Source organism: Delphinapterus leucas, chromosome 18, assembly GCF_059928025.1.
Source record: "Delphinapterus leucas isolate spDelLeu-1000000601 "Yukka" chromosome 18, BTC_Dleu_Yukka2, whole genome shotgun sequence".
Taxonomy (NCBI): Eukaryota; Metazoa; Chordata; class Mammalia; order Artiodactyla; family Monodontidae; genus Delphinapterus; species Delphinapterus leucas.
The window spans coordinates 65,271,438-65,287,924 of record NC_143146.1 but is presented as its reverse complement, the minus strand read 5'-3'; the positions used below and the strand labels follow the sequence as shown (position 1 = coordinate 65,287,924).

Sequence of the window (16,487 nt, the reverse complement as noted above, 5' to 3'; positions counted from 1 at the left end):
ATCTCAAACATATTGCTTGACCTTTGGCGGTCGATTTCTTATGAAAGATAGACTAGACTTCTCATTTTCGTTCAGTTTAAAAATTCTATTATTCCATAATACTTTAGCTGAATGTCTTGGCACAGTGGTGGTGCGCGTGCCACTACAGTTTGGGCCCCCAAATCATCTGTGTAACTTTGTTTCAGTCTTGATGTCAGAATCATAATTCAAAGTCCACAAGCATGAAGCTAATGAATCCATTAGTAGAATTAGTGCTGTTTCTTTTCAGACACATACTGCTGTTCAGGTTCCACGCATGTCTAACCATCATTACTTCTTACGAGCCAGAGGGAAAATTCGGTTGCTAGGACATCTCAAAGTGTGTTGTCTTAAACAGATTAAAATTACCTTAAAGCTATGTGAAAGGTAATATGATCACCCTAAGTATCAGTCTAGATTATTTCAAATGTTTTAATTCCATATCTTGCCTTAGGAAATGTATATTAAGTGAATCTTAATGCAGATCCATCTCTTGGTTCTCAACTTCTACGTAAGGATCGCATGTTTCCTTCTTCTGTCTGTAGCCAACTTTGGTCACCTTGCTAAATTTCCTGGGGAAGGTTTGGTTTTCATTAAGCCTATAACATTTGGAATTACTCTGGAGAGCACAAACCTGTTTCCACCTACGTGTCCAAATCTTCAAAATTTGACCAGTTCATCCCGTCTCTCAATTTACAGCTTAATTTCTATAGACTAAAGCTTTAAGAAATATCTTGGCCTATTGTAATCACTCTGTATATTTCATATGGGCCTCATTCATGTGACCTTATTCTATTCTGCCTACCTTCTAGACAGCTTTTCCTGTTAGAAAACAAAACAAAACAAAATGAGAATATTTCTGCCTCTCTGATCACTCAGAATTTTTCTGGTAACACCTTTTGGCTAGAATGCTTAAAGATGAGAGGAACCTGAATTTGGTTTTGGAAGAAACCCCAGACATTAGGAGTCCTTGGTCACCAATATTCCCACTCTTGTGTCCCATCCCATCATAGGTTCTCTCTACCCAACTAGCATGCGCATCGGTGAAGAGGGGCGTTTGGTCGTGAACTTCAAGACAGAGGCACAGTTCCATGGCTTGTTTGTGCTGTCACATCCCGGTAAGCCCCATTACCCTTAAACAGCCGCTCCCCACACAACAAGGATATAGTTGTTCCGTATTTGCACACGTTTCAGCATGCTTCCTTATGAGCTTTGAAGCCCTTAATTTCAAACGAACCGTGTATGTACAAATATCTACATGAGGGCTTGATCATTGCTCAGCTACGTCTTATAAGCTACAAAATCATCACTGTAGAATTTTAGAGGAAATACCAAATGGTTAAAGTAAATTTAAAAGAAAACTACTTGGAGTTCCCTGGTGGTCTAGTGGTTAGGATTCCGTGCTTTCACTGCCATGACCTGGGATCAGTCCCTGGTCGGGCAACTCAGATCCTGCAAGCCGCGCGGCGTGGCCAAAAAAATAAAGAAAGAAAAGAAAACTCTACTGAGTTAATTTTAAGAGTTTTCCTTTAGATTGAGAACATAGCCACAACATTCCCATTCTCTACTTCAAATGTGTTGTCCAAAAATTTGAATTTTAGGTCATTTGTTCAGCGAGCACAGCTCTTTTCTAGGTACTGTAAGAAACCTTTATAGTGGAGACAGAAGTGCCACTTCACTATTACACTTGTTTCAGACACATTAGCTAATTATCTTAAGTATTAGCTATGTAATTTCACTAATTTGATGGATTGTGCTGTGAATGTCAATAATGTGGCAGTCACTAGTGTCCCGTGTCTAAGCTTTTATAAAAAATTTCATTTCATTGGAAATAATTCTTTATTTGACTTCGCATTCCTAAACTGGTTTGCACATCTTACTGGTGTGCCAACTCATGTTAGATTGGAAGAGGGAAATAATTCACGTGCTGTCCTCTGTGTCCTTCTTTTTTCTGGGTCGGACGGAGAGAATAAGGCTGAAAATTCAGGAAGAGAAAGACAGTTTGCTGTATTTTTGTGAGTCTGAGCTTTGAAATACAGAACCAAAAAGAATCATTTTGCTTTATTGTAATTGACTGTTCTGGAAAATGAGGATTTCCTGGTCTTTACAGTTCCCTTCCACGTGTCTACCTTCCTATTAAACTGAATCTTTGTTTAGATATGATTGAGGCAATCTAATTAAAATTAGACTCCATGTATAAATTGGGTGTGCCTGGCTCTGTGGATGCAAATAGTCCGAGGTTCTGTTCATAGCTTCAGTGCATAGTGAGCGCGTTCACATCAGCCTTTATTGAACGGCTGTGCCTCCCTGGAAAGTAGCCCTGAACTATGTGAGCACTTCTGTACAATTAGTTTTTGGCAGCATTATATAGAGTGGAAAAAGCACTGCGTTAGGAATCAGAAGGCACACAGCCCAGCCGTGTGATCCCGGGAGAGCCACACAGTCACTCAGCCCAGTTTCTTTAACTGCGAAATGAGGATTATTATACCAGCCCTGCTACTTTGCAGGCTTATTATAAGAATAAATGCAAATAAGGGATCACAAGGCACTTTGAAAACTCCAAACCGTTATGCACCCTTTTAACCACTAGACCATTATTGTTCTTGGCATTTTTCTAGCGGCCTTCACCAGCTCCATGATCATGTCAGTTGATCACCCAGGTCTGATGTTTTCCCTGCGTCTCATAAGGAGTGAACCAACCTATAACCAGCCAGTCCAGCAATGGAGCTTTGTATCTGACTTTGCAGTAAGTGACTAAGGCTCTTACTTTTCCCTTGCTTCTGCCTTTGACTACATCTCAGCTTTTTAAATGAAAAACATGAATGTCGTCTCTGCTCCTTAAAGGTACGTGACTACTCGGGGACGTATACTGTAAAACTGCTACCATGCACCACTCCGTCACACCAGGAGTACCGCCTGCCGGTCCACTGCAACCCCAGAGAGCCTATCACTTTTGACCTTGACATCCGATTCCAACAGGTGTGTCTCACAGAATCTTCTCCCACGTAGAAGCCCGCTTGGTTAAAGTCATAGTTTACTTTTATCAGTAAAAAAGAAATTTTTTTCTCACCCAATGACTTCAGTTCTTACATGCTGAGAAAAAAAGGAAGTCAGGCAGGAAGGGAACAAGGGAGGAGGAGGAAAGAAGAAAGAATTGCCCTTTATCCGTTGCGGGTTCGGTATATAAAATCCACAGGTTAAGGGTATGCAAGGGTTATTTTTTTTCTTATGGGATCTGATCTCCTCCTGGAGTTTGCTGCCTTGGAGATTTGAGAATTTTCCCCGGAGTTCTGTACTTCTTCATCTTGTCCTTGATCATCAAGGAGAATAAATATCCTGTAGTTCAAGCCACCTCAGGGTGCCTCATTGCCAGTATGTATTAAAAGAAATGTGATGGCATCTTTTGCCCAAAAACCCTTACTAAACGTTGGCCTTCCGCTGTTTGCAAGTCCCTTATACATTCCAATAAACCAGTGGAGATGAGCTCAAGCCATGCTAGTTAGTCCCATTCGAAAAATGATGTAACCTTGACAGTTTTGTCTTCTTAAGAAGAACAAAGTCAGTGTTACAATTCCCTAAGAAGGTGGTTTGGCTGGACATGAAAATTTCCGTGCAGTGTTTACCATTCTTTATGTCAGCGTACAATGCATGTGTGTATCTGCAAATAATGTGCTTGTGCACCACCAGAACCATCAACAACACATAAAAGGGCCTTTACGCTTGGTTTTAGGTCAGTGATCCAGTGGCAGCTGAGTTTAGCTTGAACACCCAAATGTACCTACTCTCCAAGAAGAGTCTCTGGTTGTCTGATGGATCCATGGGATTTGGACAAGAGAGTGATGTTGCCTTTGCAGAAGGTATCACTTTACACATGAGACGACTGCTTATCTGTTTGCCATTATATCTGTCGTCCTTTATTGGGATCGTGTTTGAGGGGGACAATTATAACCTCCTTTACGGTCTTGAGATTATAACTGGGTCTTTATCATTTGGGCAGGGAGGGGTCACTGAAATTGGATATATGTTACAGGATGGTTTTTATTCTGGGGAAGTTAACCTCTATTTCCCTTATCTAAATGACTTTTGAAACAAGTCTGGATTTTTTTCCTTGAATGTTTTTTTTCAAGTTGCATACACACCAATACTGCAGCTACATGAGAATATATAGTTCATGGGCAAGGGTTGTGCCTGTCTTGTTTAGTGGTATATTCCCAGAACCTAGCAAAATACCTAGTATACATGGTAGGTGTTCAGTAGTAGCTGTGAAAGAGATGATGAAATACCAGGGAGTTTCCTTAAACCCTCTTTCAAAATCAAATAAAGCTGGGTTTGGGGAGGGAAGGATTAAGCGTTTGGGATTAGCAGATGCAAACTAGTATATACAGAATGGATAAACAACAAGGTCCTACTGTAGAGCACAGGGAACTATATTCAATATCCTATGATAAACCATAATGGAAAAGAACATGAAAAAGAATATATATTATATATGTATAACGGAGTCACTTTGCTGTACAGCAGAAATTAACACAACATTGTAAATCAACTATACTTCAGTAAAATTTTTTTTAATTTAAAAATCAAATAAAGCTAATTCAGCTTTTTATTGATGTTTTCTCTTTTAGTGTTATTCTATAATGATTTGCCTATATCTCGGCAACTAATATACTTATGTAAACTGGACTTTAACCACAAGGGATGTTATGAATGTTAAATTATAGGCCAATGGGAGGGAGACGCAAGAGGGAGGAGATATGAGGATATATGTATAGCTGACTCACTTCGTTGTAAAGCAGAAAAAAGTTATGTCTGGAAAAAAAAAAAATTATAGGCCAAGCCTTGAGGTTATTCCCACTACAGGCTGAGCATGTTGAGGGTCAGTAAATCTCCAGTACCTCTGGTCGTCTGCAAAGTGGCCTCATCTGAGGCCTGGGAGTGGACCAGATCCTGAAGCTAACGCAAAAAGGGCTTCAACATTTGATGCCAGATTAGGAAGAGAAGGAAATGCTTTCTAGTGTCGTTATCGTCACAAACTGTTTGCAGTGTCACATAGACATACCTTATCACTTAACAGAAATAACATTTCCACGTCTCTGTTTCAGGCGATACAATTTATGGTCGGGTCATGGTGGATCCTGTCCAGAATCTAGGTGATTCCTTCTACTGCAGCATTGAGAAGGTGTTCCTGTGCACCGGAGCTGACGGCTACGTTCCCAAGTATAATCCAAAGAACGCAGAATATGGTTGCTTGGCTGACTCTCCTTCACTCTTATATAGATTTAAAATTGTGGTAAGTGCTTTGGCCCAAACAATGAACTGGGTAGATACTCAAAGCTAATTGTTTTTGTCTTCTGTTTTAAAACAACAGCATCTTTTTAAATGAAATCAAACGGTGGCATTTTATGGTACGTCCCCTACATATGAATGAGTTCTGTTCCAAAAGCGCATGCGTAAGTCCAATTTGTTCGTAAGTCCAACAAAGTTAGCCTAGATGCCCAACTTACACAATCAGCTATACTGTAGCCGCTACGTCACTGCTGTTTTTACGCTTGTTTCTGGACATCCTGGGCTTGAAATAAAGATACTGCACTACCGTACTCTATACAGTACTGTAAAGTACACGAAAACACAACCACTTGTAGAGGATGCACGCACGTGACAATGTACCCCAGAGACGTGAACTAATTTATGTGATTGGACACGCGAATGCACGTTTGCATCTTTGAAAGTTCGCAACTTGAAGGTTCATATGTAGGGGACTTACTGTAATTGGTACTTGCACAAAACTAATAGGAAAACCTTCTGCATTTGCAAAAGTTGGCATTATGTACAGCAATCCTCGTTTTCCTTATTGCCTAAAGGACAAAGCTCAGCCAGAGACACAAGCCACCAGTTTCGGAAATGTCCTGTTTAACGCCAAACTGGCAGTGGATGACCCTGAAGCTATCTTGTTAGTGAATCAGCCTGGATCCGATGGATTTAAAGTCGACTCAACACCACTCTTTCAGGTGGGCCAATAACAAGGTCACTTACAAGAGGTGTGTAACCACATGCAAGTTACTTAACATCTGAGCACCTCAGATGTCTCCCATGTAGAAGGCAGTAATTGTCATATTCCGTAGAGTTAACGTGAACTTTGAGTAAAATAACGCGTGTAAACCACACCAGACCCTCCTGGGCTCAGAGTGAACATTCCATAAATGTTAGCTATTATTATGTTTATTAATGTATTCATGTTATTTTAAGTCTACGTGTAATGAAGACCCTTATTCAGTCCAGAATATAAATCTAAATGTGATGGTTGGGAACTCTGCTCTTATTGTTCGAAACCTCCTCTCGGTTGACTTTTTATGACCACCTTTATAAGAGTGATCTTGTGTGAACTGCTGGACTCAGAGAAACAACTGTGCACAGCCCAGGAATCTCTATTCTTTTTTTTTAATATAAAGAAATTTATTTTGAAATAGAATAAAGTTTCAGGGGTACAACATAGTGTCACAATTTTAAAGGTTATACTCCATTTATAGTTATTATAAAATATTGGCTATATTCCCTGTGCTGTACAATATAGCCTTGTAGCTTACTTATTTTAGACATGGTAGTTTGTACCTCTTAATCCCCTACTCCTATCTTGTCCCTCCCCTGCTTTCCTCTCCCCACTGGTAACCACTACTTTGTTCTCTATATCTGTGAGTCTGTTTCTGTTTTCTTATATTCACTAGTTTGTTTTATTTTTTATATTCCACATATAAGTGGTATTATACAGTAGTTGTCTTTCTCTGTCTGACTTATTTTACTGAGCATAATACCCTCCAGGTCCATCTATGTTGTTACAAATGGCAAAATTTCAATCTTTTTCTGGACGAGTAGTATTCCATTGTACATATATATACCACATCTTCTTTACCCATTCATCTGTTGATGGACACTTAGGTTGTTTCCATGTCTTGGCTATTGTAAATAGTGCTGCTATGAACATTGGGGTGCATATATCTTCTAGAATAAATATGTTTGTTTTCCTTAGGTATATACCCAAGAGTGGAATTGCTGGATCATATGGTAGTTCTATTTTTAGTTTTTGAGGAACCTCCATACTGTTTTCCACAGTGGCTTCACCAATTTACATTCCCATCAACAGTATACAATGGTTCCCTTTTCTTCACATCCTCACCAACACTTGTTATTTGTGTTCTTTTTCATGATGGCTATTCTGACCAGTGAGAGGTGACAGCTTATTGTGGTTCTGACTTGCATTTCTCAGATGATTAATGACGTTGAGCATCTTTTCCTGTGCCTTTTGGCCATCTGTATGTCTTCTTTGGGAAAATGTCTACTCAGGTCTTCTGCCTGTTTTTTAAATCAGGTTGTATTTTTTTAACATCTTTATTGGAGTATAATTGCTTTACAATGGTGTGTTAGTTTCTGCTTTATAACAAAGTGAATCAGCTATACATATACATATATCCCTATATCCCTTCCCTCTTGCGTCTCCCTCCCACCCTCCCTGTCCCACCCCTCTAGGTGGTCACAAAGCACCGAGCTAATCTCCCTGTGCTATGCGGCTGCTTCCCACCAGCTATCTATTTTACGTTTGGTAGTGTATATATGTCCATGCCACTCTCTCACTTCGTCCCAGCTTACCCTTCCCCCTCCCCGTGTCCTCAAGTCCATTCTCTATGTCTGTGTCTTTATTCCTGTCCTGCCCTTAGGTTCTTCAGAACTTTTCTTTTTTTTTTCAGATTCCATATATATGTGTTGGCATACGGTATTTATTTTTCTCTTTCTGACTTACTTCACTCTGTATGACAGACTGTAGGTCCATCCGCCTCACTACAGATAACTCAACTTCATTTCTTTTTATGGCTGAGTAATAGAATCTCTATTCTTAAATACTTTATAAACGAAGATAGAAAGTTCTAACCTAGAGATAGAAGGTAGAAAGAGACCCAGGAGACCATAACACTGAGCAGACAAATGAGACAAATTCAGAGATGCGTCCACATTGTGAATCCTTGGGGGAGCAAGTGCATCTTTTAGGATGTTTACTGAAAATTGTCCAGACAGGGTGGGCTGGAGAAATATGTTATGTTTATTCCTCGTAAAGAAGGATGCTTGAGAAAGCATGTCTGTTCTTCTGAATCTTTTCAAACAGGAAGTTAAGTTAAAGTATGTTTTGTTTTGTTTTTGTTTTTAATGTTAACTCTGAAGGCACTTGACCTCTTCTAAATCCTGAAGGCTTCAAAGAGCCATCAGAAAATGCCTTCTTTTCACAAACCCTGAAAAGCAGAAAAGCTTACCTTTTCTATGGCCTTATGTGTAAAATACACAGCAAGACATACTGGAAAAGAGTCTTGAGGTTCAGAAGGTCTGAGTCTAGTCCTGCCTCTGATACTAACTAGTTCAGTGACCTTAGGCAAGTCACTTAACTGCTACGTATTCTCATTTACTTATTTTTTACTATTTAATTTTTGTACAATTTTTAAAAGGTTACTCTCCATTTACAGTTATTACAAAATATTGGCTGTATTCCCCATGTTGTACAATGAATCCTTGGAACCTGTCTTATACCCAATAGTTTGTACTCCCACTCCTGTACCCTTATATTGCGCCCCCTCCCTTCCCACTGGTAACCACTGGTTTACGCTCTATATCTGTGTCATTCGCTCATCTTTTAAATGAGTAAGTTAGACTGTGTGATCCGGAGTTCTCTGCAGCTCTGACAAGTCATAGCTTACCAAATATTTACCACCACGTGCTCCCTTAAGAGCTGCACGGCATAGTTTATAGAGCGCTTTACACAAAGCCTTGCGCATACGACACGTGTAAAAATATTACAGATGTGAGTTCTGCGGACTAAGTTAAATGATTATTATCTGTGCCATGAGTTTCTCTTGCAGCGTCGTGAATTTTTAGGTCGGGATAGGCTTTAATTTTCTGATGAATAGAGTTGTGTTTCCTAGGTCTCTCTGGGTCGAGAATGGTACATACACACCATCTACACAGTAAGATCCAAAGACAACGCCAATCGAGGCCTTGGCAAACGAAGCGTGGAGTACCAGTACCACTCTCTGGTGAGTAAAGGGAAGCCCCAGGCAACTTCCAAGAGCCGGAAGAAGAGGGAAATCAGGAGCACACCCCCGCTGGTGTGGGAAATCGGGGCTGAAAACAACCGAGGAACAAACATCCAGCACATCGCCCTGGACCGCAGCAGCAGGAAGCAGATCCCCCAGGGGAGGGTTCCTCCTGACGGCGTCCTTCCGCGGGAGCTCAACCGTCCCACCTCTGAGGTCAGCCTGGTCACGGTGGTGGGAGGCGTCGCGGTGGGACTCCTTGCACTCTGCCTCACTGCCATGGCAGTGATGATGCGCCAGGGCAAGAGCGGCAGAAGAAAGGACACCCCCAAGGGCTCCGGCAGCACCGAGCCCATGATGCCCCCACGGGGCCATCGCAGCGACAGCTCAGAGGTTTGACGGCCACAGGTGGAATTCAGCCTTTTCCTCAAGTGCGCAGGAAAAGACAATGGAAACCCAGTGCTTCTGTCAACAGCAGAGAATTGGGGACTTCTGTGACAAAGCTGCTCAGAGGACCTGACTGTACTAGTGAACTTTGATTTGCATGCTGTCCACTCGTTCAGGCATCAAAGGACAAATTCAGACCACAGACCACATCTTTCCTCTTGCCCAGAAGGCATCAAGTATGTATCCGGATGTACACAGAGCCATAGATGGACGGTGAGGAATGTACTTCTCACCTTAGGCATTTTCTCTACACAGTAGAGATGAACCTATTCAACGGTGCTAACAGACCCCTTCAGAAGTTTAAGAGGAGTCTATTGTTGCTATATTAGTATGTCCTGAAGGTGCGATTATCACGTTGTTTATTCATTGTATAACAGTTTATTACTAAAAAGGTTTTAATTGGTTGTCTCGAAGAATGATGATACACTGTTTATTGTGACAAGTTTTCTAACAGGCGAAGACAGCATGGAATTAGACCGAGGCTAGCTCAGCCCACAAATCACATTTTTTCCTACTGGAGAGAGAGTGGAAGGAAAGACAGAGGGACAGTAACCTACTCACTTCAATTTGGATTGCTTCTCATCTTCGTCGGACCCTTCTTGTTTCATTTGCTTATTTAATTTTAAATTAAACCAAAGAATATGTTAAGTCTGGAGAAGATTGCTGAAGAGTGACTGCTCTGTTCAGGTACCTGGTCAGAAATAGAATTCTTGCATGATAATACGGTATTGGTGCTCATCGGAGAGGGTTGGTGACATTTTGATGATGAAGAAATGCCATAGAGTTAGATTCACATTTACAAGACAATGTTCTTTAAGAACTGAGCCTAGATGTTTGCAGTATTGAACCCATAAATGATCAGGACAAATATCATTCTGATGGTGAAGGGAGAAAGTGGTATTTATTAATATAATATGTTTAACCAAAGTGCCTCTTACCTATACTTTACAGAATAAAAGAACATTTTAACAATGACACATGAGTTTAACCCTCACAACAGCATCACACAGCAAGGTCCAAAACTCAATTTGTCCAGAAGACATTTTATTAGCTTTCTAATAGACACCTGGTCCAAACGATGGAAATCCCTTCAACCGTCATTCCAGAGATGATCTTAGAGGTGGCCAGCATCCCTGATCATATTCTTTTTTTTTTTTTTTGGCCATGCCACGCAGCATGCGGGATCTTAGTTCTCCCACCAGGAATCGAACCTGTGCCCCCTGCAGTGGAAGTGCAAAGTCCTATCCACTGGAACACCAGGGAAGTCCCGATCATATTCTTTGATCAAAGAAGAAAACTTCACTCTCTGGCATCTTCAGTTCAGTGAACTGATGTGGTGTGGCCCATCTCAGTACCTAAAAATATAACTTGTAATACTGCTTGCAGTGTTCAAAACCAAGGAACTTGAGTGAGCTTGCTCGGTAAGCTTCTCATTGTCTTTCTAAGAAATGTGCTTGCATCAAATAGCAGAATTTTCGATCGGAAAGGGAAAATGTCAGTAGTTTAGTGACCAATCTTCCAAAAGCTAGTAAATGTATTTCAAACGAAAATAAGGTCAGGAGAAAAAGAACCCGACCTAAAGAGTAACCCTCAAGTGCTGCCTGGGGTCCTCTTTCATTTCTAGTTACAACCTGGCCAAGCTGGACGTCCTGGTGGAATGGAGATTTTTAGAAGGCTAACCTCTCCTCGGGTCATACAGTCATTTCCAGCTCGGTGTCTGTGAGTACCAACCATCTCTTGATTGAAAAAGGGAAGCGACACTGGTGCTGGGAGAGAGGCCAAATGTATCCAATACTTGCCTCTCTTCTTTGGGGCAGCTCTGCACTTGACATTCGAAGTCTTTTAAAGGATAGAGTAGACCGTCTTCTCCTTCCATTGGGAAATATACAAATGCCACCTACAACTTCAAGGTCTCCCAAAGGACTTATATAAAGAGAAAGTACTGTATAACCCAGGAGATCACTTATCAAATAAACATTAATACTTTCTTAATGATCCCCTTTTCTTTTGCTTTGCCCTCTGGTAAGATGCTTAGCTACTTCTTTGGCTACCTCGTAACTTGTATAGGAATGAGCATGACTTAAGCAACTTCGAATAGCGTGTGGACCTTTTACTACTTAACCGTTGGATTTGGTGTGTGTAGACTGTTAGAACCTAAGTCCTCTAGGTTGACTTTATGTTATGTTAGTAGTTAAATGCTTCTGAGCCTGACTGTCATACAGCCTTAGGGGTCTCTGTGACTAAATATGTTATCAGTGAAGCATCACTACAAGAAGTCTATTTTGAGCCTTTGAGCCAGGCTGGCTTTTACCAAACTTCTCTCTACAGTGAGTTGTTCTAATGAGACGACTTTGGATGAATTGGAGTGCTTATACAGTACAGGACACATCCTTTCCTAACAAAGAAAAGTCTCTCCCTCTCTGCCCATCTCCTTCTCTCTTTCTCTCCCTCTTCTCTTCTTCCTTCCTTTCCTCCCAGTGAAAAAAGAGAGTCTGTAGGAATTAAGCAGAGTTTCTTAAGTGTAAGCTTGGATTTCTGCATCATTTTCTTAATATTTATGTACTGAATATGTGACTTAATAGACATTTAATCAAAAACTCTTTTTAGTGGAAGAAAGAATCAAACACAATGCTTTGTTGTGCAATAAAACAGATCCTTAGTTTCAATATTTTGTTTTTAGAGAATTATTCTGGTACAATCAGAATAAATACATAAAATAACTTCCATGGAGGACAGGATATAAGCAGTAATAGCTCCTTAGATACTCATGGCTTCTGACTCCAATGAAAACAAGGTCTTGTTGACATTATATAGTAAACACAAAACAATATTAAGCTTTAGTGGCTCACCTGGTATATGAACCATGACACATGAAAACATCTAACTGTGTTTTAACAATGGTTTTATTTATTTCAGTTAATTCCCTCAGTTAATGTTTACCAAATGCTCCCCTAGGATTAGCCACTTTGAGAGATTACATGGAAACCAAGCTACTCTCCCTGCCCTCGGGCAGGTTGCCGTCAAATGTGGCTCTTTCTTTGGACTAAAGGGATCAGGATTTGTATTGGTTTCTCTCCTGGACAAACAACACACCAGGCACATCTGTGAACTACAATTTAAAAATCTCTCTAGAGGACCAGCTGTAGAGTCTACTCTTCTCCATCTAAGGAACCCCACATGTTAGGGATCATTCTGAACACAACTCTAATACAAAAGATTTCAAATCAGTAATTTAATGGAATCATCCTTTGCAAACCCACTCAGAGAAAGTACATTGCAGAGATGTAGGTGGCCCTGCATATTCTTTTCCTCTTGATGGAAGACAGACCCCCTTTATTCCAAGAATGGGATATAACACCTAAACTCTTCTTCTAGTTCTGTAACCTCACCAGCACCTCCTGAAGTCCACTCTTTCACAAGCATCACAATGCGTGAACAACATGAGGACAGGTCAGCTGGAATTCTGCTGCCATACTTCTGCACAGCATTTGTGACAAGAGGACCAACTCTTGTGAGGGGATTCAGCTCTGGAAGCAGCAAAAGAGCCTCTTTATCAAGTCATCTTACCTCTAATTATTTTCCAAGGTACCAACTCCAAAGTCAATTTTTAAAATGAGAACAGAACTGTGTAAAACCCACAGAGAGCCTTTCCTCATACAAATCAGTGCTAAAGGCTAAAGCAGCCCCCAACTGAGAAATTAAATTAAGAGTAACAACAGAGTGAAATGTAATGACATTTAGATTTTAAAAGTTGGAAATCTGATTTCAGCTACTGCTTTGAAAATATCTATTTAGTATCAACTTAAAAACCAACTTATTCCTTTAATAGGAGAACAAAAGTTTTTTAAGATGCAAATGGTTTACAAATTAGAAATTTACATAATTGTATTAATTTGAAAACAAGCACATTATGGTTCTTTGAAACTTTCACTTTTTTTCTAGCCATGATAGCAATAATAAAAGGATGAAAACAGGTGTCTTCACTCACCATATGGCAAATGAAGGGAACTCAAAGATTCCACATTCCAACTTGTCAAGGCTTAGAAATGTATCATTTGGCCAGAAACTATAAATACTACTGTTATCTCTCTCTCTCTCTCTCTCTCTCTCTCTCACACACACACACACACACACACACGTGCATAAAAAAACAGCCAAACAACTCATTTCGAGAAAACAACGACCCAAAAAACATAGTTCTACCCGAAAATGCCCATTTTGAAGATTTTCAAGGTCAACGCAATTGTCATTTGTAAAAACAGACTATAGTGGGAGTTTCTTTGACATTAATTCAAAGGTTAATGTTTCCTTAAGATTTTTCTCCTAGAATTGATCCCAGTATTACATGGTAATGACACAGGAATTCTTAGAAAATGTCTTCCATAGGTTCGAAATATTCCTCACTGTTTATTTCTCTTTGTTTCCATATCCTTGGATGTTAAGAACATAATACTTTGAGACTTTGGTAGTTATTTTTATTTTGATAAGAGATTTTAAAACAGAAGTACATGGTATTTTCCTACAGTTTTTACTAGAAAGATTACACAGAAACATTTTAAATAGGGAAAGAAAGCCGATTCTGTCTTTAGAAATAAAGTTGATAAAGCAAAATAGACTAATGTGAGACTCTTTTAATTTTATTGGGAGAAAAATGAGAATGTTGACTTTACAAACTTTTTTTTTTTTTTTCGGTTCGCGGACCTCTCACCGTCGTGGCCTCTCCCACTGCGGAGCACAGGCTCCGGACGCGCAGGCTCGGCGGCCATGGCTCACGGGCCCAGCCGCTCCGCGGCATGTGGGATCTTCCCAGACCGCGGCACGAACCCGTGTCCCCTGCATCGGCAGGCGGACTCTCAACCACTGTGCCACCAGGGAAGCCTGACTTTACAAACTTTTAAACAGTTTTGCTTTCTTCCCGATCTTTCAAGTGCATTTATTTTCTTTTCCCTGACATTTGTGTGCATTTTCTTCAGTATCGTGTTTTGCTAAAGAACAAATACGACAACATCAAAAACAACTGCTGTAGCAACAACATCTACTTTTACTTTGTTTTCTTTCCTTTTTCCTTCCTTTCTTGCTTTCCTTTCTTCTTTCTTTCATGGGCTTTGTTTTTTTCTCTCTCTGAGATTTGTCGTTCTTCCAGTAATGTTTCCCTTTTAGTTTTGAAACCATTACCATTTTCACTAAATCATTAGCATTCTCATTCATCTGAAAGCTGGCAAGTGAGCACAGGGTTTTCGCAGTAGCCCTTCTTTAGAAAATGTTCAGGCTTTTGGATGAAGGGAAAAAAAGAACTTCCTGCGAAAAATCAAAAGCATCATGTTGAATAATGTGATGACAGTCTGTGCCTTGCTTGTCTCTCAGTGGAGATTCAACACTGACATTTAAGATGTAAAAGGGAAAAATCCCTGTAAGACTTTAATTGAGTAAGAATGAAAGGTCAAAGGTCACACAGATGAAGTTGTTTTGGATGACTGAACACTTTGCGATGAAATAAATGGCAAAAAAATTATTAAAATCTTAACAGTGTTGAAGTATTGATAGTTAATTGATAGTTATTGATAGTTATTGATAGTATTGATAGTCAGATGCACAAGGCTTCTGCTACTACCCAGGCGTGGCCTCCGCTGATTACGTGCTCCTTAAACACTCCAAGTGAACTTCTACTACAGACATTTATTTTTTCTGATGTTTGGCCCTGTAACATAGGAAATGTCTTAAAAAAGAAGAAAGGAAAGAGAAATGTAAACTTTAAAGACTAACATTAAAAATCAAGTCCATTGTAACAAAAATCACTTAAAATACAGAAAGGCAATTACTGGTAAGACTAAGAGAACATTTGTGTAGGGGCTCACATTAAGCAGATTCCTAAAAGTACAAAGCAGAATCTTTCTCAGTGGCCTCAGGAATTCAAGCTTTTGGCAAGGTATTTTAAGCCCATTTGTCTATACAAAAAAATCTTTATCCTGGACAAGGAATTGTATGTTTTATAATCATTTTAAGTGCCTGCTTCTGTACCAAGCGCCCTCAGAAACACTCAGCAAATTTATATTTATCTAGCCACTGAGTGACTAACTGTGTGTAATAGAATTATTCACAGAACTTAATAGCCTTTGTGATTTTCCCACGGGAATTCTTCAGAAACATTCAGGGTCTAGTGTTTTTTCATCTGTTTACTAGGGCGCTGCGTATTTGCACGATATTGAAGTTTATCCCTGGGAATTCAATTATGCAAATAATTTGGAGCCATTCAGTCTTAAATCCACGTCTAAAACAATTCTTGCTACCACTTGCACCTGTTTTCCTTCAAAATATATCACGTTGAATATAAATAAAGCCCATATAAATATAAAAGTGTTAAAATGGCCAAGTTATAGTGGTGCATTTTATAACTTTCATTCACACTAAAATCACAGAATCCCCGTGGTCTGCAATGAGTGGCAGTGATTCCCATTCTGGTTCTAGAGACTGGGTTCCAGGCTTTCACCCTGGGATCTGTGCTCCCACTACCTCCTTAGTGCAGGTGGCAAAATGTTGCGCTCCTCTGGGTCCTAGTGTCCGCCTACCCATTGTAGACAGGGGCAATGTAGAGTTAGAGGCAACAACATATTTAGGTGACTAACATTTTGTCCCGGGGAGCAGGGTGATAAGACCTTGCTAAGCTCTGAAACTGCCCGGCTACACTGGTGAGGATGAATCAACTGATCTGATCTATTGCCGGGTGTCTTTACTGCCAAGGAGACTAGTCATTTTTATGCAAAGTTAACCTAACTCAATCATTACTTGATTTATTTTTAATATCATTTGATTAATTTTAAATTAATCATTTATTAATTTTAAATTAATTCGTATTTTAATTTAACACCAGAAGGAAATGCAAAGACAGCCCCTTATAACTGTTGAAGACAAATCCCCCCAAAGGGGCAAAATACACAAAAGAAGGTGGAGTCG

The 16,487-nt window shown here is 39.9% G+C and overlaps 1 protein-coding gene across 7 annotated transcripts in view; it reads left to right on the top strand.

Moving 5' to 3' along the window:
* Positions 1-16,484, top strand: part of FREM2 (FRAS1 related extracellular matrix 2) — a 163,572-nt gene extending 147,088 nt beyond the window's left edge. Inside the window, exons 18-25 of one of the 7 annotated variants that reach the window (XR_016388715.1) lie at positions 1,032-1,136; positions 2,637-2,764; positions 2,863-2,997; positions 3,749-3,875; positions 5,121-5,308; positions 5,880-6,026; positions 8,979-10,957; positions 12,912-16,483. Coding sequence is in view for 4 of the 7 variants with exons in the window: in XM_089899653.1 (XP_089755779.1) it covers positions 1,032-1,136; positions 2,637-2,764; positions 2,863-2,997; positions 3,749-3,875; positions 5,121-5,308; positions 5,880-6,026; positions 8,979-9,488 (1,340 nt within the window). In the remaining 3 variants the exon portion in view is untranslated. Of the gene's footprint in view, positions 1-1,031; positions 1,137-2,636; positions 2,765-2,862; positions 2,998-3,748; positions 3,876-5,120; positions 5,309-5,879; positions 6,057-8,978 lie in introns of those variants that run through there. The other 6 variants (XR_016388714.1, XM_089899653.1, XM_022574706.3 and 3 more) reach the window with 6 other exon arrangements.
* The last annotated feature ends 3 nt before the right edge of the window (positions 16,485-16,487 follow it).